The 26,892-nt window shown below is 39.6% G+C and overlaps 2 protein-coding genes across 2 annotated transcripts; both read left to right on the top strand.

Annotated features, from left to right (window-relative positions):
- The first annotated feature begins 1,374 nt into the window (after nt 1-1,374).
- LOC122971170 (carnitine O-palmitoyltransferase 1, liver isoform-like) lies at nt 1,375-18,826 on the top strand. The gene is made up of 19 exons (XM_044337695.1): nt 1,375-1,511; nt 5,651-5,796; nt 6,799-6,938; nt 7,165-7,336; nt 7,589-7,690; nt 8,145-8,282; nt 8,523-8,600; nt 10,158-10,265; nt 10,692-10,779; nt 12,979-13,174; nt 13,258-13,446; nt 13,566-13,671; nt 13,754-13,870; nt 15,609-15,773; nt 16,098-16,226; nt 16,361-16,516; nt 16,626-16,739; nt 17,020-17,112; nt 17,834-18,826. Exons 2-19 carry the CDS (start codon nt 5,656-5,658, stop codon nt 17,957-17,959), a joined length of 2,358 nt encoding a protein of 785 aa, XP_044193630.1. The 5' UTR covers nt 1,375-1,511; nt 5,651-5,655; the 3' UTR covers nt 17,960-18,826.
- A 2,025-nt stretch (nt 18,827-20,851) lies between these two features.
- LOC122971178 (troponin T, slow skeletal muscle-like) lies at nt 20,852-26,808 on the top strand. The gene is made up of 13 exons (XM_044337705.1): nt 20,852-21,119; nt 24,223-24,252; nt 24,352-24,365; nt 24,455-24,481; nt 24,925-24,943; nt 25,032-25,092; nt 25,187-25,303; nt 25,412-25,489; nt 25,591-25,704; nt 25,840-25,949; nt 26,173-26,263; nt 26,359-26,399; nt 26,682-26,808. The coding sequence occupies exons 2-13, from the start codon at nt 24,230-24,232 to the stop codon at nt 26,725-26,727; spliced, it is 741 nt and encodes a 246-aa protein (XP_044193640.1). The 5' UTR covers nt 20,852-21,119; nt 24,223-24,229; the 3' UTR covers nt 26,728-26,808.
- Nucleotides 26,809-26,892: the final 84 nt, after the last annotated feature.

The following is a 26,892-nucleotide window of genomic DNA, read 5'->3' as shown; positions in this document are numbered from 1 at the left end:
TACTCCATCTGCATTAGAAAACTAACCACTGTTACCTAACTGCTGAGGAAGTCCATGAGATGCAGTTGTAATCTGGACAAAGATAGTAAGTTGATCTTGAGTGAAGTTTCTTTTTGTCAGCACAGAAAATGTGTAAGAATAATTAGTATGAATAATAGTTTTACTGTACATACTGGTGTTAAATATTTTACTGTCACTATGTGAAAAAATTATATATATTTTTTCCAGTTGCTGTCATTTCACTGTAGTAAACAGAAAATAATCTGACCTATTACACTTATATGTTCATGTGTTTGAAACATACAATAAGCAACCGTTAAAACACTGTAATTTATATTATTTACATAGAAAGTCAAATAAATCTGACTTTTACCATCTGCTGTTGACAAGGACCTCCATGCTCTCTCTGCCCCTTAAAGGACAGGTTCACAATTTTTCAAGTCTGTCTTAAAACAAGTCAGATGCCCAAATGAACACTGGAACAGGTTTTTCTCACTGTAATCATTCCCGCTGTTCATATTAACCATTAGAAGATCCCTTCATAATGCACTTACAATGTGGGGGGCAAAATCCACAAGCCTCCTGTGCAAAAATGTATTTAAAAGTTTATCTGAAGCTAATATGAAGCTTCCAAATGAGTAGATGTCTTTCAATGTTACAGTCTTTTTAGTGTCAAAGTCCCTCTTTTTGTTATTATATTTCCACCGCAGCTCAACACTGTCCAAGGAAACACAAAGAGGGAATTTTATGCTAAAGATTCAAGAGCTTTATTTGTCACATGCACAGCAACACAGCGGATGGCAACATTGAGGGCAGTGAAATTTGCCAATTAATTCCAATTAGATTATGAAAGAAATATTTACAATTACTAAAAAAGGAGATAGAAGAGAATGATAAGCGAGACAAAAAATATATCTATACAAATATACATTATATTGCACATTGGTGAGCAAATGCTGTATTGCACAAGTGATAAATAGATAAATAACTGTATTGCACACAAGTGATATGTGATAAATACTTCTGATAAAAATATAAATATTACCTAAAAGACTGTAAATGTGGCACATATCCACTTGATATGACAGACTGCTGAAGCCTCATATAAGCTTCAGATAAACTTTTAAATGCATTTTTGCTCAAATTGACTGTGGATTTTGGCCCCAATCCCTTACAATAATTAATATCAAGTATGGACAGGAGGAATGATTACAGCGAGAAAAAAACTCTTTCGGTGTTCATTTGGGCACCTGACTGGAAAAATTGTGAATCTTTCCTTTGAAGGTTACAGCTCAGGCATCTCAAAAACGCACCACCTCATAATTGCAAGATTTCCGACGGTCTGTGAAGGCAGCATTAGGTCCATCCATGTAGTACAGTTGTTCTGTGGAGGAGGGCCGACAGCTGCGCGGCAACGGACACCGGCGATCGGTCGGTTGGTCGACGTCAGAAGTTAACAGTCGGTACTGCTTCTGTGGATGCTTGATTTCGCCTCCCGCTAACGACAACAGGTATGTTAACGGGTATCTAACTATAATGTATTGTGTTGCAATGACGACACACACAGTCGCATCTTTTCCGTGGACGTTGGGAAGCCTGGCCGTTTGTGCGTCGCTAACTACATGATAGGCTGGGCGCTCGGCTAGCCAGAATTAGCAGCAGCTAGCGTCAATAATCAAACCTAACGACTGCTAAAGTTTGCGATATCGTTCATAAATTGGTTTTGCATAATCGAGGCATTATAGCTAGTGTGGGGTTTTTTTCAGACATAGCTAATCATAACACGGGTCTGATAATTAAATACGTAAATATCACTAACGTTAATATTGTCACTACTGCTGTATCAAATTTTACTTTGTGCTCACGATTCTTGGCGTCATTTTAATCAAGGTGTAACTGTTACCTAGCTACAATACCTTAGCCCCTTATTTGCAATTCCCCAAATTCCTCTGTCTTCTCTGTAATTTGGGCAGAGAGACCTGAAGGGTCACCTCAACTTAACTGTCATTTGCTTTGTTTGTTGTCACTCTGCTCTCCTGGTTCATGGAAGTTGTCCCAGGTTACAATAAACCTCATGTCATAGTCAGTGATACAGTTCATGGCTTCACCAATGTTTCTTTATAAAGCTTAACTTGCACATTAGCTGCTTACAAACAGAAGTGAAACATTAGCCCTGATTCATAAAACACTGACAATAAATAAGACAGAGTTATGTGTAGTTGAAATCTCTAGATGTGAAGGAGTTTGTACGTAACCAGTACAGGAATTAAAGGGATTTTGGGGTTTACAGGAGAGTCCACTCAGCTCCACTGAAAGAGAATCTTTATTTACTTTATTTATATACAGAGACAAACTTACAAAGTTTTTAAAACCACAGCAAATCTTAGAGCATCGTAAAATATGAAGAAGTAATTTAAAAGATGATTTTGCTAGAAATTCACACCAAGGGAGCCCCACAGCGAAGGCCAAGTCACCTTGTTTTTAGAACGACAAGAACCAGAAGATAAGGAAGCCTTATCCAAGGATGTCAAGCTTCTGAGAAACTAATCTTACTGTAAATATTGTGAGTAATATTTTAATGTCAAATCTAAAACTATGTGTGTAACCAGTGACGAGAGTCAGTGATAGCACTTTCTTAGAGTCGGTGAAAGGTTTCTATGTCATTTTCAAAGTCTGCAAATGATTAAAAAAGTAGCTTAATTTTAGCTGAGTTCTTCAACCAGAGTAAACCTGATTGTGCCAACCAAAAGAGGGACTGAAATATCAGCTAACCCAATAAAAGTATCTCAAATTTTTAGGAAAAATGTAACATTCAACATCTTAAGGACACATTGACTTTTGATATATTATTTTACAGTCAAATCTGCTTTATGTGATGGTGATATCAGCAGCTATGAATGAAAGCATGTCTCAGATGACCAGCATATAACCTTGACTAATAGTACTGATTGTTCTGGTTGTGCAGCCTATTTGTGAATTTTGTGGTGAATTCGAACACAATTCAAACAATATAGCCTACCTCAGAGTACCTGAAATTATCTGAGGTATGTTTCCAATATCTGTGTCTTAAAATATGTAATTAATCCTTTTACAATATGAGTATGATAACAGAAACCTAAGATAAGATATAACATTTTTACTGCATAGTATTGTATACAAGACTTGGGTTTTTTTTTATCTTTTCCTCATACCTGGCAGGAAACAGTTAGTCACAATAAATCAAGATAAGGCAACGCTTACTGAAACACATCTGCTGCTGTCTGTCTGTCTGTGTGTGAAGTTCCTGTAACTCTTTACTGGACCTGGACAAAGGGTTACAAAACAAACGATGATTATAAGAGAAGCCCAGGAAAGATTTTTGCATAGTTTGTTTTATCAACGAGGCTTTCATGTAGGCCCGAAACCACCTGCATATTGCATATTTTGTCTATGTGTCTCAACAATCTCAACGCTTCATAGGTGTTGATCTTTTTTTACCTGGTTTACACACGCTGACCCTGCCTTCCTCTTTCCTCTCCTCCTGCTCTGAACCCACCATCTAACATGCTGATCCGTTCTGCTTTCTGTCTGGCAGTTTTCCATCCATCTGTGCTGGTGGAAAAAAAAAAAAAAAGAACAAAATACAATGTTGTTTTTTTAGTCCTTACATCAAGCGAGTAATTAAAATACAAGGTTGTCTCAGTTCTTCAGAAACCCTTCACTATTCATAGCCCCTTCCCTTTATTAAATTATTCTATATCTGCAGTCCTAATCACAAAGATATCATTGTTAAGCTTTTGTCATTGTCTGCCGGTCTTTTTTTATAACACATCTATAAAGACGTAAGCTCTGTGAGTGAATTGGGAATCATAGCTGCAGAGATGTTAATGATTACCACGCTATCATTGCAGATTAACCTCTCAAAATCAGTCCAGTCAAAGGGATATTGGTTATAAAATCTAGTGGGACCAGCAAGCGGCTCTTTCCGTGTGTGTGTGTGTGTGTGCAGTTAGTGCTTAACTGAGCAGGTGTGTGTTGGCATTCACATAAAGGAGCTGTAGTGACCAAGGCTGAAATTGACTGCTGTTAGTCCTTGGCACAGGCCTGATTATATCTGCCAGATCTGACCTAAAGAGCAAGACCTCAATGGGACCCGGGGACCATGAGGGAATTACGTGTGTGCGTGTTTGCCATTTTTAGGCACACAATACGAGCAGATGTCGCCTCCGCAGTGGTGCAGTCCAGTGTCAGAGTGACTAAACCTCAGGGCATCATAGCCTATTTGTGGGGGAAAATCAATTCCCTTTGTGAAGAGAAGCAGTAATTGCCTTAAACAAAAAAAAAATACCCAATGGCATCAGCAGCCAGTCAGCGCTTTCCCATCAAACTCTATCAGTTTCAAGCTGACTTTGCATCTGAAAGGAGTCAATAACGTGTCTTTTGAGCTTCTCTTAAAATGCTCATGCACAAGATGGATGCGTTTTCCAGGTATACACACACACACACGCACACACACACATTTTGCAATTCATCATCAGTTTGATGAATCATCTTCACAGCACTTGCTACCACCTCACTTTCCCATCAGCTGCTGCGGTGCCACTGCACGTCTGCGTCGGGATCACAAAGCATAAGAGATGTTGCTGCAGGCCTCTTGCATCGGTCTCTGTGTTTATTTTTCTTGTTGACAGTTTGCATGCAGTTCTCGGTGTCCCGTTGTTAAGTGGGTCATTCATGGTATAAAAAGCAGCTGTTGAGATGTGCCCTTCGTTGTTTTCTGCCCCCTGGGTACCTAAATGTCACAGTCGAGGTCTCGTCACACGTATTGTGTATTATTCCTAAACCCAACCTCCAAGACCAGGCAGGCATTTCTCTGCAGCATAGCAGTGCATTTGTGCTCTTGATATCAAAATAATACCTTTGCATGAGCAGTCTAGCTAAAGATTGTTGTCTTGCAGAAAATTACAGAAACCTTAGCAACCTTGAACGCTATATTACAATCATGTTGAACCTGAAAGACAGATAAGCCAGTGTATTTGCTGTATAGTATACAGCAAATACTTGGTTATTAGTATACAGTGTAAACTAATCCTGTATGTTTATGTTGCCAATGAATCACCTGACACTGGTTTTATTTCTCCATCTTGGAGGGACTGTTGTCAAATGTTAGCAACTGTTAGTCACTTGAGGATATTAATTATTTGTGTATGTTTTCCATCTTCACCTAGGTAGACAATGTGTGTTCACTAGTATTGTTGTGCCTAAGATGGTGTCTGAAGTTTGACACTCAGTTCCAGGGCTGCAACTAACAATTATTTTCATTGTCTATTATTTTCTCAATTAATTGATTGGTCGCTTGGTCAATAAAATGTCACTGTTTCCCAAAGCCTAGGATGCAATGTCTTGTTTTGTCCTGACAAACGATCCACAACCCAAACATATTCAGTCTGTTGTCATAAAAGACTCAAGAAACCAGAATATTCACAATTAAGAAGCTGGAAGAAGAGAATTTTAGTGTATTTTTTTCCTTTAAAAATAACTCGATAAATCCATTATCAAAATAGTTGCAGATTTGACTAATCAATTCAGCTCTATGCAGGTCCCTCTCCTTCTGTCAGTTACTGAAAATCTTTTGTTTTTCCTCTCCCTCTGTCTCTCTTACCATTCACAGTAATCATGGCAGAAGCCCACCAGGCGGTGGCCTTCCAGTTCACCGTCACCCCGGAGGGCATTGATCTGCAGCTGTCCCACCAGGCCCTCACTGAGATCTACCTCTCTGGTGTGCGCTCTTGGAAGAAGCGCATCATCAGACTCAAGGTACCTCTCCTCTGTCCGTTATACCTGCGGTCTGTCTTGTTTGTTCATGTGTAGCCTGTGTCTGCGTCCCAAAACATCTGTAATAATCACAGCCATGCTTACAGTGTGCCTCTTCTTCCTTGTTATTACTGCTTTTCCTCCTTTCTGCATGTCAGCACCTGCATCTGTCTCAGAGCTGAATGCAGGGCAGCTGTTTCAGAGCTAAATGCAGAGCAGAATGCTGTTGGCTTGTCCACGTTGTGGTTGTGGGTGTTTTAGTTCATTTTCTGCTTATTTTACTCATTTTGCAGGTTTCTATCTTGCTTCTTTGCAAGTTGCAAATTTTCACAGCTTCTCAAAGAGTCTGTTCGTTTATTTTCTACCTTCCAGATAGAGTAACCTTCAGAATATACTTGAACTTGACACATGTCATTGAAACACTCACACAAACTGTGCAAATTGCAGTTTTAGTTGTAGTTTTTTAACCACAGTCTTTTAATTTCTGTCCTTTCTTAATTTGCATTGTTGTGTTTTAGCATGAAATGACATTATTGTTTATAACACTGTAAACTGGGTGCTCCTGAAAAATAGTTTGCTCTTTGTGAGTTTCTTCCTGTTATAATGTGCGGACTTCATCATCAATCAACAATGAATGCCACGCATTACGACTCACTCTTTGTGTGAGAGTGTACAAGTTTATCCTCATGTCTTTGTTCGTTCGTCACTTATTCATCTTTAGAAGAAATGCTAAAAAGACTGAAGATGGACGATACCAAGTTTGATTAGCACCTGCTGCAAAGGTCTTACTATAAATAACATTTCCATTGCCATTCATTTGTTGTGTAAATAAAGTTAATGTGTGATACCGACCTAAATGCAGTTAAGACAATCAGAACGAAGCATTTACGTGACAGCTGTTGCCGTAATCTGATTGTACGTAAACTATCAGTGTGCACATCAGTGTACTGGCTGTAAACAGGAAGAATTGAATTTCAAATCAATTTCTCTTTCTTACATTCACAGAACAGTGTGATAACAGGGGTCTATCCTGCCAGCCCGTCCTCCTGGCTTTTTGTGGTCATAGCAATCCTGGCTACCATGTACACTCGCTCCGACCCCTCCATGGGACTCATAGCCAAGATACAGGAGCACCTGCCAGTGAGGTAACACATCTCATGACTCTAATAAAATACAAGCCTATCTAGCACCTAAAGTGGAGTGGAAATGGCACCAGACGAATGCTCTTAAACTACTTAAACTACTGTACCAACAAAGGTGAACTTTACTTGCTTCTTTCTCTTCATATAAAACCAAAATCTTCCACTCACTGTTCTGTTTTCTGCCCCTTTCCTATTTATCCATCGGTCCATCTTCTCCCACAATTCCCAGCCAGTCCATGAGTACCCAGTGCCAGGCGGTGGTGTCGGCTGTGCTCTTCAGCACCATGCTATGGCTCTTGCTCATCTTCACCATGCGCCTATGCCTCAAGCAGCTCCTCTCCTACCACCGCTGGATGTTTGAGCAGCATGGCAAGATGTCCAATACCACCAAAGTCTGGGTGGTCAGTGTTCATACCTTTTCATCCTCCTTATTCATGTCCTCAACTCGAATTTAAAATGTTCGCTGTCCCTCAGTTTTGTGGTCTTTGGTGTACAGCCTGAGGTGACACTTTGATATATTTATTTATACGTAGTGTATATATATATATACAGTTGGATAAAATTGAGCTTTTGTTTTATATAAACTGTATATGTTTGATCTTGTAATCTAATGTTCAAAATGAACACTGTATATGCTTGTGTCTGTACGCCAGGCGCTGGTGCGGATCTTTTCTGGCAGAAAGCCTCTGCTCTACAGCTACCAGGGTTCATTGCCAAACCTGCCTGTGCCTGCCATCAAGGACACAGTCAAGAGGGTGAGACGTCGCATGAAGCAAAGGAAAGAAGGAAATGACAACGCACCAGATAACTGGCCCTAAAGCAGATGGATCACTTTCTCACATTCATCATATCTGCCTCAGTTGCAGCAAATTTCCTTTTGTTTTTATCCACGTTTTCTTATCTGTCAACAAGCTAGTTGAGAAATGTGTGAAATGCAAGGCATCTATTCTTCTAAATTGAGATTTATTTGACAGATGGCAGGAGATAGAAATGAGCAGAGATGACAGAGAAGGTGTCAGTGGGATTTGGTTGTTATATCAGCAGAAATAGATGTGGTTGTAATGGTGTGAGCCTTGCCCATATCACCAACTGTGGGAATTAGCTGTGTTAGCTGATCTTTATGTTTCTATGTATTAATACTGTTGTTTAAATAATGCTTCTTATTATTTTGTTCAAATATGTATTATTTGGCATATGTTTCTTGTTTAGTACTTGGAGTCAGTGCGACCGCTGATGGATGACACAGAATACGAACGCATGACCAAGCTGGCTGCAGAGTTTGAGAGCAGCCTCGGTAAACGCCTGCAGTGGTACCTCAAACTCAAAGCTCTCTGGGCTGCCAACTATGTAAGTGGTCGACCACAATGGCGTGTGAAACTGCGGCTACTTAAAATGTCACCTTAAAATGCCTAGAGCAAATTTAAAATTCCATTAACAATGTATATCTTTGTGAGGTTCTGTGCTTTGAATTATTTATCCTGTCTGAATATGTAAGTGATGTGACTGCTCGTTGGCTGCAATATTGCAGTATTAGCTTTTAACACTAAGCTTTTTTTTATTTTTTTTTTATGCGTTTCTGTGTTTTAGGTTAGTGACTGGTGGGAGGAATATATCTACCTACGGGGACGGAGCCCAATAATGGTCAACAGTAACTACTATGGCATGGTATGAAAATCTCTCTATGTCTGAATCATTTGTGGGTGACTGTTTGCCATGAGGAGGGAAGAATAATTGATAATTGTGTGTTACATTAAATCTTAACTGTTTGTTAGACTGAGACAGGTACTCTCGTTTTAGTAATTTTGGAAAAGTTTACCGGCAGTTTATGTGTATTTTAAACAACAATCTAGTTTATATTCACACAGCTCCAAACATTAACTTGACTTCTTACTTAGCTACTGTTTTTTTTCTATTCTGCTAACTGAAACTATATACTAAAGGAAGGAATCTCTGTCTGTATGTCCTTCACGTATCTCTTGAGTCAATCTTCGGATAGACTCCACACTTGGCGGGGGCATTGCTGGGGAACAAGGGGAGTGCAGTGTCAAGTTTGGTGCAATTTGGACACACAATACGTTTAATATTAATAAACTCTGAATAAACCAGTGCTCAATGAGCTATTCCACTCTGTGTAGGTGCAGGGCGGCGCGTCAGGGCTCTGCCGACTGACCCCAACAGGGAGAGAACGGAGACGAGGCTTGACACAAATCAGAGAAAAGTGCTCTAAAAAGAGAAAAGTAGACCACGAAAACAGCTTTTAATCAAGAATGGACACTCTTAGCCCTTGTCTAGACAGAAAGCGTAGCATTAGCAGCAAGTGGCTACACAGAAGGCATTCAGGTACATTGTTGAGCATAGGTCACCCATGTTTTAGAGACACTCAGAGCCCAATACACAATGAGTGTAGTTACGTGTGAAAATACTTCCATGGGAATTTCCAAACCAATTTGTCTCATATGCTCTGAGACCATGGCGGTTGTGAAGTGCCACTACAGACAAAGCACAAATCTTTGGCGCAAACATACCCAATCAAATCCAACCTGAAGGCACAGAAAATAGGAACGATCTAAGAGCCCAATATGATTGATCCACTTTATTTTAGGATGCACATTATTTTTAAAATTTTAAATTTTTAAATGCTGCCCTTATTTTACTTGAAATGAGAGAGGAACATGTAAACTAAGAGTACTTAGCCTGTTATTTATATAATCTGTGTATAATAGCGTATAATAATCAACTATTAATTTTTCCATGCGTTAAGTAGCAGCTGGAGGCCAAGCAATTGGCCCGTCCCAAATAGGCACGTTTTAAACAGTCACTGCACTAGTTGGGAATAAAGGGACATGTTCACTAATATTAATGGTAGCAGCACTGTTGTGCTAAATTGATAACCTCAAGTTTCATAGGACACTGGTAATCAATGCTCCACTAATGTTAATATTTCTTATATATGGCTTCAAAAAACATAACATCAACTATCTCCTCAAGCATGTCACATGAATAATCCTTTGTGCTTTGACCAACAGCAACTGTAGCAATGATAAACGTGCAAGACAGAGTACGTCAGTCATGCACATCCCACCCAAACTTTCTTAGAAGGACTCAAAACTGTGACCTTTCACTCACAATCCTGATTCCCAGCATGCTGACAAACTATTTTTTAGATGTTGTTTATTCCTGTTTACCCTCCTCCTGACTTCCTCTTTCTGTTCTCTCCCCCAGGACTTCTTGTACGTGACACCCACACCCATCCAGGCTGCCAGAGCAGGCAACACCATTTATGCATTCTTCCTATACCGCCGCAAACTCAACAAAGAGGAGCTTAAACCTGTGAGTTTAACCACCAGTCAACCCCAGCTGCTCCATATACACGGAGTCATTCATTATTCATATCTCTTTGCTATGGCAACGACCAAATTTTGAGACAATTTCTTTCATTTTCAGGGTAAATAATCTGTGTAGACTTATGAGGCCATTAGTATGTGTTATGATTGTTTTGACTGTGTGAGTAGCATCCACCTGTCAGTCTTTGTGTGTCCTGACTGTTTATAGTAGATAACATGTGCATCACCATTCTTTTATTTAGTTGTCACGTTTATGTGAAGACATTTCCCTCATGTTCTCACACCATGCTCATCTCTCACCCCTTCCTCTTGTACTCTTTCAACCTCTCTTTCGCTTGATTCTGCATCCCCCCCCCCCCGCACACTGCTCTCCTTATGCCCTCCCCTTCGTCTTCTCCTCTTCATCTCCCAGAGTCGTATACCAGGCACTGTCATTCCTCTGTGTGCAGCTCAGTGTGAGAGGATGTTCAACACCACACGCACTCCCGGAGAGGAGACTGGTAAAGAGACTGACATGTACATACACTTAGACACACAATGTGACAACATGAAATTCACCCGAGTGATGATCCCCACCAGTTTCATAGGCAGCGATCCAAACACACCACTGCTTCAAAGATGATGAGGCATACTGAATGTGTTTGAACCCTCTGGAGTTTAAGTGTGGGATAGAAATTTGTGTGAAAGACAAGTGTGTGTGTGTTTTTGTTACCTCTTTGGGACCTTTTCCGGTATAAATACCAACCTTGTCGGGACCAGTAGTCCTCATGGGGACCAAAGCCTGGTCCTAATGAGGCAAAACATCATTTCTGAGGTCCTGGTTAAGGTGAGGGGTAAGGTGTGAATTGAGGTTATGGTTAGAGTTAGGGTTTAGGCTAGGCTGTCCACAATGAATGGAAGTCAGTGCAATGTCCTAACAAGGATAGCTGCACAAACTTGCGTGAGTGTGTGTGTGTGTGTGTGTGTGTGTTCTCTGAAGCAAGGCGTCTGAATCACTGAGTCATAATATGTCTGCTGTGCAGTCCATCTTGTCATCTCTCATCTGTCTCTTCTTGCCTTCTGGTCTCATCTCAGGTCTGTCTGGGTTGCTAGAAAGCTTCTTTCTAAAACTAACGTCTGTTTTATCTGCTCACACATTTTGTTTCTTATTTTTTCCCTCCACTCTTTCCTGGTTCCTTTTTTTATTCCATCATTCTGTCATCCTTTTTCTGCCTTACTTTGCTGTTTTTTGGACCATCCTTCTTTTATCCTACTCAGTGGTTGTTGAGGTCTGCAGTTCCTTGCTGTTCCTATCAATTTGAGCGGATGTTTGACACTTGTCGAATCCCTGGAACACTCACAGGTAGTTTTTATATTTTTACACAACTGGACCGATCCTATTTTTAGATCAATAAAATGTATTTAACATTTTTTACTGTGTGTAATTCTAGTGTACAATTAAAATTGGACCCTACAACCTCTGTGTATAGTCCCTCATGTTTATGAGCCAGTCATTTTCAATTAGAAACGAGAATTAATCGGGCACACCTCCCATGTCTTAATTTCCCCACTTGTTAACTAGACCTTTAACTATCGTTTTAGAGTTATTTCATTCATCCTGGTAGCACAATACAAAGTCAATATAAACTCAGTTTAAGTTGTATTGTGAATAGAAAATGTGCTAAAATTCTCTGGTTCCAGCCGCTTAAATGTGAATATTTTCTGGTTTCTTCATCCTCTATGATAATAAACTGGATATCTATATTTAGTATAGTAGTTTGTGGACTGTTGGTCGCGACAAAAGAAGGCATCTAGGTTGCATGTTGGGCTTTGGGAAATTGTGATAAACATTTCTCACCATTTTCTGATGTTTTATAGATCAAATGACTAATCGATTAATCAAGAAAATAACGGACAGATTAATTGATAATAAAAATAATCATTAGTTGCACAATTGGTAGTCGGACCATAATCCTTTTGCTTTCTTCTATTTTTAAGATGATTTGTAGAGACATGATGAGACACATGCCATGTTGTTTAACAGAATATGTCGGGGATGTTTTGATAATATCACAGGCATCTCTCTGCATGCTTGAATTTGTTGTTGGTTTATCTTTATGCAATGAAAGTTGGTAAAGGAGGCTTCTGTTTTCAATGCATTTTAGATTCAACCACAAATTGTACTTGGAAGTTTTGGCCACTTACTTAAGATCGCCTCAACTGTAGTTGTTTAGGATGTGGGAGTGCTGCTAGTTCACTGAGGGTGAGGATCTTTGGTCAAATGGTGAGCTTTGCTTTCCCAAAATATTACAGGTACAATTATAAGCAGTTCTGCCAAACTACAACCTATTAAATAATTTCATCCAATTAGTGTCACAAGGGAATATCAGAAATTCTGCCAGCTCAACTAAAACTGATGATACACAGTATAATGCAACCTTAAAGATAAAAGATATGAAAATGAGAAAGATCCTTGGTTAAGTTTTCCACCATGCTAGTAGGAAGGACAAAAGTGCTGAGATTTTGAGTAAACCTACGCACAAATAACACTTCAAATCCTCAATACTAACTTGGAATAGAGAATTCCATAAATCAGCTACTTACTATTCATATTGTATATAAAACAGCTTAGAATCTAACACATGAATGAATAAAAGAAATTAAAAGTGCCTTTATTAAAATTATATTTGGACTTTTCCCCCTTTCTCTTCTGCTTGAAGACACAGTGCAACATTGGCAGGACAGTGACTACGTTGCGGTGTACCACAGGGGACGCTACTTCCGGCTTCGGGTGTACCAGGCGGGCAGACTCCTTTCCCCCAGGGAGATTGAATTCCAAATTCAGAGGATCCTCGATGACTCTTCGCCTCCTTCCAAAGGAGAGGCGAATCTCGGGGCTCTGACCGCTGGTGAAAGGTTGGTCTGTCAAACCACCGATGTTGAAGATGATTGGACCAAACAGCACACTGCATCCTTAATGTAATGTCATCATTTTCCAGAATTCCATGGGCTAAAGCCAGGATGAACTATTTCAGCAGCGGGGTCAACAAACGCTCTCTGGACTGCATTGAGAAAGCTGCTTTCTTTGTGACCCTAGATGATGATGAGCAGGGCATGATGGGAGATGACCCAGAAGCTAGTTTGGATCGCTATGCTAAGAACTTGTTGCACGGGAAATGTTATGACAGGTAATTTTACCCTAAACCTCTAAACCCTGGCTTTTCAGCATGATTCAGTAACAAGTTTTTCTTATTATAAAGTAGAATTTCTACCACAGTGTTCAGTCATTATCTTTGTCGTCATGCAGGTGGTTTGACAAGTCCTTCTCAGTTGTTTTCTACAAGAATGGAAAGAGCGGTATTAATGCAGAGCACTCTTGGGCTGATGCACCAGTGTTGGCACACTTATGGGAGGTAAGATGCATCAAAGAAAAGTAGGCTGCACTCCATCGTCATCTTGCACTTACAAGAGCCCATAACTGTTGTGTGTTTTCAGTACGCCCTGGCCACTGACAGCTTCCAGCTCGGTTACAATGCAGAGGGTCACTGCAAAGGAGAAGTGGATTCATCACTACCAAGACCGCAGAAGCTGAACTGGGAAATCTCTCCAGAAGTTAGTTGTCCAATCACACATTTTCTTTAAGTCTGTTTTTCAAATGATGAAATTACTGTAGACATCATAATCGATATCAGGCTCATACTCCAATTATTAATAGTTTAATAATTGGAGTATGGAGTATAATAATTAACATTCTGTTAATTGGTTTAAAACTGGCGAAAAAGACACTCTGTTTCAAAGATGTTAAGTCCTAAAATCCTAACCAGACTATGGCCAATAGCTGTGTTGCTCTGTGCACGTACAGTAACTCTCAGATAATCTTGTACTCTACTAATTAGATGCCTGGTTTCTTTAAACCTGCAGTGCGGAACTTTTAAATATAAATGAATGTCCGTTACATTCAAGCCAAACAAGTTCACACAATACTGATTAAACCTATCACTGCCAGGTAGATCGTTATGTATTTCACAGTATACACGAGTTTTTAATCTGATGTTGGGTTTGACATTCCCGTGCTGGCAAAATGAATGCATACTGAGGATGCTCTATGGGCAGAGCATGCACCAGAGACTTCTGCCGGCCGAGGAAGCTAACTGGTCAGCTCTCTGCTAACTTGAATGTGGATAAAATAATTTAATCGTGCGGCTCTTCTAAACTTTCCAAATGTTATTGGACCAAATGGATCAAATTCTGATAGTGAAACGAGTCATTTCGCGGAGGTTGTGTCGCTCAAAACAATTAATCCATTGTTTTACAGCCACAACAGTAGGGACGGAGTAGGCTACAACGGAGCCTATGACATAAGCACGTGTTAACAGTGTTTTTGTAATTACTCTCACTGCCAGAAGGGGGAGACACTGCAGTCCTGCACTGCAGGTTTAAATATCATACAGATTACATACTGAGGCCTATTAACATCTCCTTCCTGTGTAAAGTCTTTTTCCAGCCATCTAACCAAGAAGTTGTTTTTTTTTTGCATAGCAACAACAGTTACATAATGAAACACAGTATTAAAATAGTAATGAGGCCATAACAGAAACTTTTTAACACCTGGCTAAATGAAAGCAAATTGACTATTTTGAGACCTACGATGAATTTGAACATGATGATCTCAAGGATGTATTACAATGTTGGACTGTTAGGCTGCTGTGAATGTATAGAAACACCATAGTTTTAGAGGAATAGTTCAACATTTTGGGAAATATGCTTATTTGTTTGTCTGCAGAGTTAGATGAGAAGATCAACTCTGCTCTCATGTCTGTCTGTACTGTGTGTATGTATAATATGAAGCTATTGTGAGTAGGGGGTTAGCTTAGCTTAGCATAAAAACTGAAAGCAGGAGGAACAGCTAGCTTGATTCTATAAAAAGATTTTAAAAAATCTCCCTTCCAGCACCTCTAAATTCTACAGGTTATATGTTGTTTGTTTAATCTGTTCAAATTGTGGTTGCCGGGCAACCTCACAGTGATAAGACTCTATATCTTCATATTTTGCATACAGACATGATAGTGCTATCAATTTTCTGTCTTAACTTGTTAAGATAGCAAATAAGCTTTAAGGTTTGAGTTGGAGATACTGCTGTGCTTGAAAATGATGATTTGGACCAAAAAGACAAAGATTTAGCCAACTGATGCTTACAGTATACTGCATGTTCATGAAACATGTGAAAGTGGGTGGTAAAAGGTGAATCCTTATTTCTAATCGTATGGAAGTGTGTCTTATTCTTTTGAGACCACAGTTCAATGGCATCTCAGTCCCGCTGATGTTAACAGTTTGGATGTGTGTGTCTCAGTGTGAGGAGCAGATATCCCAGTCTCTGGCAGTGGCCCAAGCCCTGGCTGACGATGTTGACTGCCATGTTTTCTCCTTCCGAGAGTTTGGTAAGGGGAAGATCAAGAAGTGTCGAGTCAGTCCAGATGCCTTCATTCAGATGGCTCTTCAGTTGGCCTACTACAGGGTGAGGATGGTTATACCGTTAAGAAGATGTACATGCATCAGCACTAGAGTCATCCGTCTCTTGTTTTGGCACTTTACTCCAGCACATTGGATCTGAAATGAAACCATGACAACAAAGGTCTACACTGAGTGATCCAGTTTGGAGTCGTACACTCTGAAACACCACTAATGCTCAAAGTCAGCTCTTCAATTTTGTAGTTTCATTTTAAATCCAATAAGATGGAGTACAGAGCCAAAGTGAATGTCTTATTATCCAAATACTAAAATTCACATTTAATTGTGTCAATATCATCTGTTGCATGTGAGTTTCGTTTTTGTGTTCCAGGCGCGGAGGACGTTCTGCTTGACGTACGAAGCCTCCATGACCCGCCTGTTCAGGGAGGGCAGGACTGAGACTGTGCGCTCCTGTAGCAATGAGAGCAGTGCCTTCGTACGAGCGCTGGAGGGTGGAGAGGTGAGACCATGGAAACTGTCTCTAGATTTGATCATGTCTGTTCAGTGTTTGTAGATTTATTTATTTTTTTTAGCAATGACTACTATTTTCCTGGCATAACTCATGCAGTATCTGTTTTTACCATTCTCCCCCAGGCAGCAGATGTGTGCAGGCGTTTGTTCCGCGCAGCATCAGAAAAGCACCAGCATCTGTGCCGCATGGCGATGACTGGAGCTGGCATCGACAGACACCTCTTTTGCCTCTACGTGGTGTCCAAATACCTCGGCGTGGAGTCTCCTTTCTTGAAAGAGGTTTATTCCTTTCCTTTGTCACTTTATTTCGCATCAGACTGTCCAGTTCATTATGACTATTTATCTTTTTAGCAGCTCAGCAGACTGACGCTTCATGTGGGTGTTTCAGGTGCTGTCTGAGCCCTGGAGGCTGTCCACCAGTCAGACTCCACTCCAGCAGGCGGAGCTGTTTGACCTGGTTAACCACCCAGAGTACATCTCCTGTGGAGGGGGCTTTGGTCCGGTCAGTGCTGAAATTCAATTTTCATTTTACACCATACGGTAGCTTGTAGGATTATAGCATTAGTGGAGACTCTTTAATGCTTTCTTCCCAATAGAAACCACCTATTTTAATGGCTGTACGCAATCTGAGTTTTGTTAAATATCTCATATGCACAATAACATGCTGTCTTGCTGTCTTGACACTGTGTGAATGTATGTAAGCAGATATTTGTGATAATTTTGTACATGCACTTCAGATGAGGCAGCCATGAAAGTGAAAGTATCGTCTGTATCTGTTTCAGGTGGCTGATGATGGTTATGGGGTGTCCTACTACATCTATGGAGAGGATCTGATTAATTTCCACATCTCCTGCAAACACTCATGTCCAGACACTGTAAGTTTCATCGAATTGTCAAACTTAAAGACCCCCTCCAGACATGTGTTAAGATATATAAAAATACTCTGTTTTGAACAATAATTTGTGTCTACTATGGTTTTTCCACAAAAAAAGTTAAGTCGTCAAATATTTGCTCCTCCTCCCTCATTGAAAAATTCAAAATCTATGAATAAGTTTGTATTTTTCACTTCAAAAGTTTATGTGCTGGACACAGGATGTCTCCTACTTCACTGAAAAGTTCAAGTGTCCACATCACATTTGTGTAAGTTGCACACTGGACCCTGATTGGCTCCGAACTAATTGTGATGTCACAAATCATGCTCATAGGTACCTGCCTTGAAGTCAGATTTAAGGTGAGCGCAGAGAAACTTTCCAGTTTCAGCAGATGAATGTTAAGAGTCTTCTAGTGTCAAACTCTGCACAGTGAAACTCAAACATTCAACTGAACAATAAACTGTAACTATAAGCACATATAAACACATTTTTGAGTATGGGGGGGGACTTTGAGCTGTGTAAGAAAAGATGAAATAGTCTCCCAAACTGAAAGGAAGCTGCTGAGTTACTACAGAATTTTTAAGCTGTGCATGACAACTTCTGACCACCAAATTGCTACTATTTACTTGCTGACATTATACTTTTTTTCATAGACTTTTGTTATTTGCAGTCTCTCTCCCAGACAGTTGATTTCCTTATTCTTCATTCTGTGTCTCCCTTCTAGGACGCCCATAAGTTCGGTGCTCAGATCAGAAAAGCCCTGCACGACCTGGTACAGCTGATTGGCCCCAACCAAAGAGAGTCCAGCAAAACAGAAAAGAGTCAGTCTGAGGTCAAAAAAGACCTGTAAACCGATGCTCAGGGAAAAAGGATGATGAAGGGAAGGTGTGAAAGTATAAGGCCGTATTCAGACCAAATCAGGCATTGCGGCAAAAACTTAGTCCTCCCTCTCATCTGAATAGGGCGGTGCTGCACCGGGCCTGCGGCGAGAAAGTTGATCCAGAATAAACTTTTGGAAAAACGCAACCCGACACAGCTGGCGATCAGACTGATCAGACCTATAAAACCCTGCCATGAGGGAGGACAAAGACGTTACTACTACTACTACTACGTTAATTTGTTTGATAATGTTAAAAGTAAAGTTAGAGGAGAGAAAAAGAGAGAGCTGAGAGCACCAGCGAGCAATGGAGAGAGCAGCTGTGGTCGAGCGAGCTAAGGAGTGAATGAAGAGAGGGAGCAGTAGTAGCGAGAAAGCCAGCTGAATCAAATCAATAAAACTTTATTTTCTGATCGTTTCACAGCACTTACGTTCTAGATCACAAATAAACACGCCCACACACCTCTGTATGACCCTGCAGCGATGCACCGCAACACCTGATTTGGTCTGAATACGGCCTCATTGTTACATTATGGAGAGTGGAAAGCTGGGGGTTTTCCTCAGGCATTGGAAGAATTTTATAGCCCACCTGATAATATTCAAGAGACAGCTCAGCGGGGAAACTGGTTAAAGTGGGGTAATGTTTTTACTGATATGCATCCGTACTTGTGTGCTTGTGTGTATTAGCTGTGTGATGAGTGAAAAGGGAAAAGGTCCATAGAATAACAGATCAAGAAGTGTGATTCGAGTACAGTACGGCTTATTTGTTTAGTATAATTTTTTCTTTTTCTTTTTTTGTTTTAAAGAAGCCACTATGAATTATCCACTTAAAAGTTAGGGTAGAACTTCCTAACACTTCATGTTATTGCAGGGAGTAATTTAACATACGTTCAAGTGCAGTATGTTTTTGACACCATTAAGTAATATGAACATTTTGTGCCACTATTTGCTGCTGTTGAATTTGTTTGGAAACTCTTAAGCCGATGTGTGCAATACATATTGAAAGCAGACATGCAGGACTGCTGAGGTGATGTCAGTTTCTACCATCTGAGTGCAACGTTGCTGTGACACCAGGTATTTTAAAATCTTGTTTACTCATAATGTATTAATCTGCTTTCACCAGCAACCAATGATTGTAACGCTCTGCTGAGAATGCCAGGCTGTTTATACAAGTAGTGAAATGACACAATTTGAATACATTTGTAGGTTGGCATTATCCAATAACCTGATATTACATTTTAGTGCCAACTCACACAGAAAAAAAAACTTTTATTTTATGCATTCAAACTGTACAGACAGCATTTTGAATATACATTTTCCTTCAGTGGTCAGTAGGCATTTCAAATTAACCAAGTTAAAAAATTGTACTGTAATAAACTCCAGTTATTTCACTGCCATCTAAGTATTTAATCTGTTTTGTATATTTTATTTTTTATCACTGTGTTATTAAACAAGCACCATAACAATGCAAGCTATATCTATGAACATGTGCAGGTATTCAGTCTCAAGCAGTGCTACAGGTCTGATGTGGATTACATGTTAAGTGACATTTTGTGGTCGAGGATGGTGTTAACGGTGATGCAGATTCCTCTGTTATCCTTTATTGATTATGGCATTTTCTTGGTTTGTTTTCACTCCAGATCAGCTGAGCTTGTCGCATTATATTGCTGTTGTCAACCTTTTTTAATGCAAAATTACAAAGATACATAAAGTCATTCTTAAAGAAAAAAAGAGTCTCCAGTGTGTTTGTTCTCGCTGTCTTAACATCTGTGTGTACACCGTCAGATATATATCACTTAATTCATAACATACAAAAGCCAATTGGGTGCTGTGAATATGCAAAGATTAAAATATTTGGAGAGAACAGGAGAAATTAAAAGAAATTAAAGACATACTACAGTGATGTATTGCACTTTCATAAAATTGGAGAACTCACTTTCAACAAGTCATTATGGTCTGAATCACTAAATTTCGGCCGTCTAATAAGTGCGCTGGTGGTCATTTTGGAAATTGTTCCGTTAATAAGATTTGAAGACTTATTAAGTAGGCTTTGATGTCTGCCATGTTGGAGTTGATTGACAGCTGTGATTGACAGTTCACTCACCTGCTGCTCTCCCTGGCTGCGGGACTTGCACTTGCAATATTTATGAGTAAGTTTAATGTTACTTAATTGTGATACCTGCCCAGTCAGTACAATTTAGCTAAAGTAGATAAATTGGTGGAGCGTCCCTTTAAAGTTCCACCCAAAATCTATTAAACACATATCTCCTTCATATGCTAAATATAAGGCTACAGCCAGCAGTTGGTTAGCTTAGCTTCTGGTGTCTCTGCTGGTTGCCTGGCAACCTCACAATGACAACAAGACACCAGGAAGTCACTGCTCTCAGCCAAGAAATAGTCCAGCACATAACTCCAATAAAAACAACATGTCCTTCTGTCACCCCAGTTCCTGTATGGATTAAATAAAAGAGATATAACGTGTTAATTTGTGAGCTTTAGCGGTGCTGGTAGGCGGATTTTGTTACCTTCAGACTGAGCCTGTTTTGCATTTGACAGGCAATATCTGTGAGAAGCAAGTGTGGTTATGTAGTCTTAGATAGATGTAGTTTTCCTGTGAAATAATATGTTTTCAGGTATTATTGACAAGATGGTAAAGTGAAGTTATTTCCTTGCTTAAATCACCTTTCAAGGTTTGAGGCTCAGCTATATTGTAACTAGGATTGCACATTGAAATGCAGTTGTTACCAAGACCAAAGGTACCACTGATGTTGAAAGCCTTTCTTTCCTGGACAGCATCCCTTTGTGTCAGCTTTTTACTCTGGCGAAAATTGTCTTGTTTTTGCCCTGTTCTCTCGCTTCACTCTCTTTATCTGAGCTCCTGCCACCTGTCTTTTTGTCTCTTGTTTCAGCTGTGAGGTCACCAACAAACCCCTCGCTCATTATCCTGCCTGTCTGACTTCAGCTTATGCCTCACAAAAGCCAGCAATAATCCACTTATAGTCCCTTTCCTTCTTTTCTAAGTCACTTCCTTGTCACCCCACAGGACCCCTTATATAAAGCTTGGTCTCCCCTCTCTAGTTGTTGCTCCCCTTGTTTTCATCATCAGTGAATATCCCTCACTGTTCCTACACAGGTATGTTTTTTTGACTTTTCTTGTGTAGTTTTTGTCTTAAACCAAGGTGTTTGAAATATGTGACTGTCTAGAAGCAGTTTCTATCTTTCTGGGATATGTGCAGTCAGTCAAATGTTAGTCAGTAACTGTATCAATCATCAAAGTAGTTTGGGCTTCATTTGTTTTAGGGAACGTCTTTTATCATTCTTATCTGGCACAATCTTTAAGAGCAGTATAGTGCCCCATATTTATTATTCTACAATTTCTGGTGAATGTGCACACTACTGGGTTTGATTACGTTGTTTTTTATGGACTGTGAATGTTTTAAATTACATTTTTGTTAGATAAATTTCAAGGCTGTGAAACACTTTGCTCAAATGTGTTTCTTCAAAGCAGCTATTATGTGTATTTAAAGGAAAAAAAAACGGAAAAAAAACAATGGATCAAATGACTATGTAATGTGAAAAGGGTCACTCATACTGATGAACCCAGATAGAGTTACCACCCGACTCAGCTCTATCAAGCATTTAAAGGGGACATATTATGTACATTTACAGGTCTATATTTTTAATCTGGGGCTTTACTGTTATATCTTTGCATGATTTACAGTTAAAAAAAAACGTATTTAACTCATACTGACACTTTACGCAGCCCCTCAGTTCAGCCTCTGTCTGAAACAGGCTATTTTAGCTCCTGTCTCTTTAAGGCCCCTCTCCCGATGAGCCCACTCTGTTTTAATAGGCCAGCTCTTGGAAGCTACATAAACAAACCATGCAACAAACTATAGTAGTAGCATTTCACTACATTTTCTTGTTCTTTACTCAAAATGTCAGCTTTTCAAATACATTTGTACATGTTCGAGCCAAATCCGATGTGAAGTATAAGAGTGAACAATGCTAAAAACACATGGAAAAACTTAGCAACAACCTTAGCAACAAAGGCTATGGAATGGACGGCTGTTTGTAGGCATGTGTGATGAGCTGATGTCAGCTCGGCAGTAAGTCAGGAAAGAACCAACCATTTGCAAACAAAATGTTCAGATCAGGTTGAAGCTCTGGGTTTTGACTTGCAGGGAGTATTTCTACATCGCCTATGTTAACCCCAGGTTTTGGACCTTTGACCATGTTTAGCATAGATATCTGACACCATAACATAATAACAGAAAATCACAAAAAACATAATATGTCCCCTTTAAGTGTCTTTCAGCTCTTTGTTTTGATTTCCAGGCCGCAGCTTTACTGTTTTGGTTCACTCTCACAGCTCTCATAGCACTGTTTTCAACTGCAGCAGGTAGCTGTTTAGTAAGCACACTATGAGACAAAATTAGCAACTAGCTTGCTCGCTGCTCATCAGTCAGATATTTCCCTCAGGAGTTGGTGGAGATTAAAACAGAGCTAAAAGTAGTGAATAATTGACTTAATATTCATCATGTGGCCAGAAAGACAACTCCAAATGAATGTTGTTCTGTATCTGATGTGTAAATATAGAACTCTTTGCTAACATGTTCACTGTATCAATTTAAAGGATGATAATATATCAGAGTTGTTTCTGCTGCCTCCTTTAGTTCAATTTAATATACGTTTTCCATCAGTATTTGCCATCTTTAGATACTATGAATTCCACCAAATCTCAATAAAATTCTGTGTTTTCTTCTTTAACAAAACACAACAGCACTTGAATTTGAACATGGGACCACTTGGTTGGTGGGTGTTGATAACATCTCTGAAATTAGGAATGCTATACTTGGTGCCCTTGATCTCTCTGTCCGTCTGTCCTGCTGAGTATGACTCTGTCAGTCAGTTTGGCCAGAAACACTGAACAGCGAAGCGACGTGATGAATTCCTCTCCCAATCCCTCATCCGCCTTTTGTCCTTGTGCCCATGTTTATTCAGATTCACATGCTCATGCTCTGAGATCTTGGCTAAAAACTAACTATGAAGGGATCTGAGAGACTGGGGCGGCCTCAGTACTTGATCTGTCATGTTAATGCACTCGAAGTCAGGCAGTCTGGGAAGGCCTCCAGTTGTTTGCATTGAAATAGTGCTTTGAAAATTGGTCTATTGATGGTGTGTCTGGCCAGAAAAAAACTTAAAAAAAAACTGTTTTAGCAGATAACATGCAGCTTTTCAGGCTGTTTCGACTTGCACTTGTTGTAGAAATATACCATTTCTTGTAACAAGTCTGCATAAGTTATGGTTGGGAATGCTATATTATATTATATAATATTTACAGGACTCCATTCACATTGAGATATCCCTTTAGTTCAGTGAGGCTGTGAGTAAATCAAATGATAATAGAGGACTTGGCTGGTGTTAATAGCAGCCAGCCGGCCAGCCTAATCTCTCCATCCCACATTCTCGCCGTAAATCAAATTAAAGAAGAAGGATCGGCCACCTGATACGTCGCTCTTATCCTGGGTAACAGGACTCTGTTCCCGCCTAGTCCCTCTGGCCTCTTCTATTCCTAGATCATTAGCCACAAATGGCCTTTCCCTAAGCACCGACGTACGTTCAGTAATGCTTCGCCAGTGGTCACACGCCACCTCACACTAAGTCATGCATTTTGTGGACTATTTTATGTTCTGACATCAGGAGATGAAAGCATGCTTCTTTTATGACTGTGGATGTGGATTACAAACATATTAATTCATGTTAAGTTTTAAATTGAAGATATTAATTGTAAACATACACTGAATACACTCAGATTAATTCAAAATGTAATCATTTTATAAGTATATTCAAGTTAAAGTTTGTCAAAAAAAAGCTTTTTCAAAAAGATTTGTTTCAGGCAGTTGAGGATTTGACATCCTCTCCTCTGGTTAAAGATACAGGTTTCTGAAAGTGAAGTGCAACAGATTAAAGTTTTCATTCATCCTAACTACTTGTTTGCTACTAAAATCCCTCCAATTATGTATGTTTGCAGAATTCATTATGGATAATGTGATCATGTTATGATCATGTTGTTGGAAAGTCCTGAACCAATTTTGTGATGTAAGATGTATTTTATAAATTCATGCAACCTTTTTAGCTGAACTACATTTAAAAAATCATAGTACTGCATATTATAATAACTTTGGTATATTGTAATACAGTACTGTGTGTCCTGTTTGTGGTTCTCTCTGTAGCGTCACAATGTCTGATTTTGAATATCATGGGTGAGTCCATCCTGTTTCTCATTTCTAACATTTTCTACGTACATAAATTATCTTGTTTTATATCACATCTGATGAAATGTTAAATTCTTTCTTATTTAGAGGTCATCAAGACGGTAAGGCCATTCACTTTTTTAATAAATGTAGCTGTTTCATCTCATCTCTTGTCAATCACACTGATCACTGTCACTCATTCCTCCCTCAGAAGAAGATGAGGAGCAGGGAGAGGGAGGTGAGAATGTGATGATTTAGAAATAACACCATTTCTACCAGAGGCAAAACAACTTTATGTGAATCTGAATGATTTTAACAATTTTACAAGTATCCTCACAGGTGAACCTTCAAAATGTAAATATTGATTTACATACTGTCCATCATCAGTAGCATGCAAAGCACACAAATATGAATTTAAAACCTTTTAAACTGCCAAACTGTAACAGCAAATAAAGTGCAGTTTGCCTATAGGGCAGTGCATGAGTCATGGCCATTTACATAAATGTGTTAAAACTCAACTTTATTCATATTCCCTCATGACTGTTTCTTTTATTTGCCTGTTCAAGCTTAACTGTTGTGTTTTTTTTAGTTTAACACTGTGGTTTATGAAAATAATCTGGTTTACTTTTCATGTGGTTATTGATTCACTTTCTCTTCACTATTTTGGCTGTCATGTTGAAGGAGAACGGCCCAAATACAAGTGAGTATTAACATGGTAATGAATTAAAACTTGATCAATCACAAAAAATGTACAGTATATGTTGATCTGCCTTCCTGTTATTTTACAGGCCAATGGTCTCACAGCTCGGTGCCCCAAAAATCCCCGAGGGAGAGAGGGTTGACTTTGATGTATGTTCCCCTGAGTTTGTTGTTAATAGAAAATGATTCAGGCGTCAGAAACAGCATTAATGAAACCTGATATGTGTATGCGCTTGTTCCGCAGGACATCCACAGGAAAAGGATGGAGAAAGATCTTCTGGAGCTGCAGACACTGATTGATGTCCACTTTGAGCAGCGGAAGAAAGAAGAAGAGGAGCTGATTGGACTCAAAGACAGGATTGTAATGCCTTTTCCCATCTGTTTGTCTGGACAAAGTTTACCTTAACTGATCATTGAGAGTAACAGTAAGTAATTAATGAGCCAAGCGGACCTGGTTTTTCTGTTTTAGGAGAGCCGCCGGGCAGAAAGAGCTGAGCAGCAGCGTGTGAGGGCTGAGAAAGAGCGGGACAGACAGACAAGGATTGCGGTGATTAACAATTAACTTTGTGTTATGTATGTTGTTGAGTATGAATGTTTTGACCCTTCACCAAATAAAAGAGCAATTTAAAAGTAAAGATGACTTTACAGGAGGAGAGACAGAGAAAAGAGGATGAGGAGGCTAAGAAGAGGGCAGATGATGAAGCCAAGAAGAAGAAAGTGCTCTCCAACATGGGGGCTCACTTTGGAGGGTTCCTGGCTAAGGTCAGCATAATACCTTTGTAAGCAGGTTTTTAGATGTGTCACTGTAAACTGCAAGTATGTGGACCACTCCACATGATGGTTTAGAGTCCATGTGTCTAATCCTCTTAGATATTGAGATGTGTTTGATTGGTGCAGGTGGAGCAGAGGCGAGGCAAAAAGCAAACCGCGAGGGAGATCAAGAAGAAGACTCTGGCAGAAAGACGAAAGCCACTGGCTCTTGAGAACCTGAGAGAAGATGGCCTGAGGTCAGTTTAAGGCTTTCATGCTTTTTTGAGTTTTTTCTCTTTACAAAATTGGAGGGAAGTGAAAAATAAATATTTATTTGTATTTAAACCAGCTTTATGTTATAGGAATGGCAGCTTTGTAATCCTGGCAAATACTATTTAAATTAGCTGGTGTCCTTTCATTAAGATTTTGGAAATATTTGAGCTCTAAATAGAAAATTTAGGCCCTGTGTTGCATTTTTAGACAGAGAGCCAATGAGATGTGGGAATGGATCTACCAGCTGGAGTCAGAGAAATTTGACCTGACTGAGAAGATGAAGAGGCAGAAGTATGAGGTGAGCCGTTTAGTTGAAAATATACAAGATCAGCATCTAGAAAACGGCTCATTTGTGATGTCAGATTTGAATCTGTGTTTTATTTTTTTTTCCAGATCAATGTCCTCCTGAACAGAATCCAACATGCTCAGAAATTGTGAGTCAATCTGCTTGTCTCAATCCACCATGACACAACTCTCAGCCACCACTAAAGAGAAAGCACAGCACAGCAGAGAGCTGCTTTGCCTCAACTATGCAAATATATCACAGATGGATGGCAGCCACACACGCACACAGGAAATGATAAACTTGCAGCTCTTGAACAGGTGCTCCACTTTACAGCTGTGGAGCACACACACCATCCCTTTTCAATTACACTCTGATTAGCAAAATGTATGGTTCATAATCTACTCAAAAAGCTTTTCTTGTCTTGGTGCAGCAAAAAGGTCCATGGTAAGGGGAAGGTTGGAGGACGCTGGAAGTGAACTGACACACTCAAAGGGCACAAAGGAAAGAAGATGACTGTTCACCGGTGTCTGAACAATATTGCACCAAATTTGCAGTGTTCATCACTTTAGCAGAATGAGATATAATAGATTTTTGTGTGGCATTTACTGAAATGTATCCACTTTGGAATTATTAAAATGCAC

This window comes from Thunnus albacares, chromosome 20 (genome assembly GCF_914725855.1).
Source record: "Thunnus albacares chromosome 20, fThuAlb1.1, whole genome shotgun sequence".
In the NCBI taxonomy this organism is placed as follows: domain Eukaryota; kingdom Metazoa; phylum Chordata; class Actinopteri; order Scombriformes; family Scombridae; genus Thunnus; species Thunnus albacares.
This window is presented reverse-complemented; position numbering and strand designations above follow the sequence as displayed.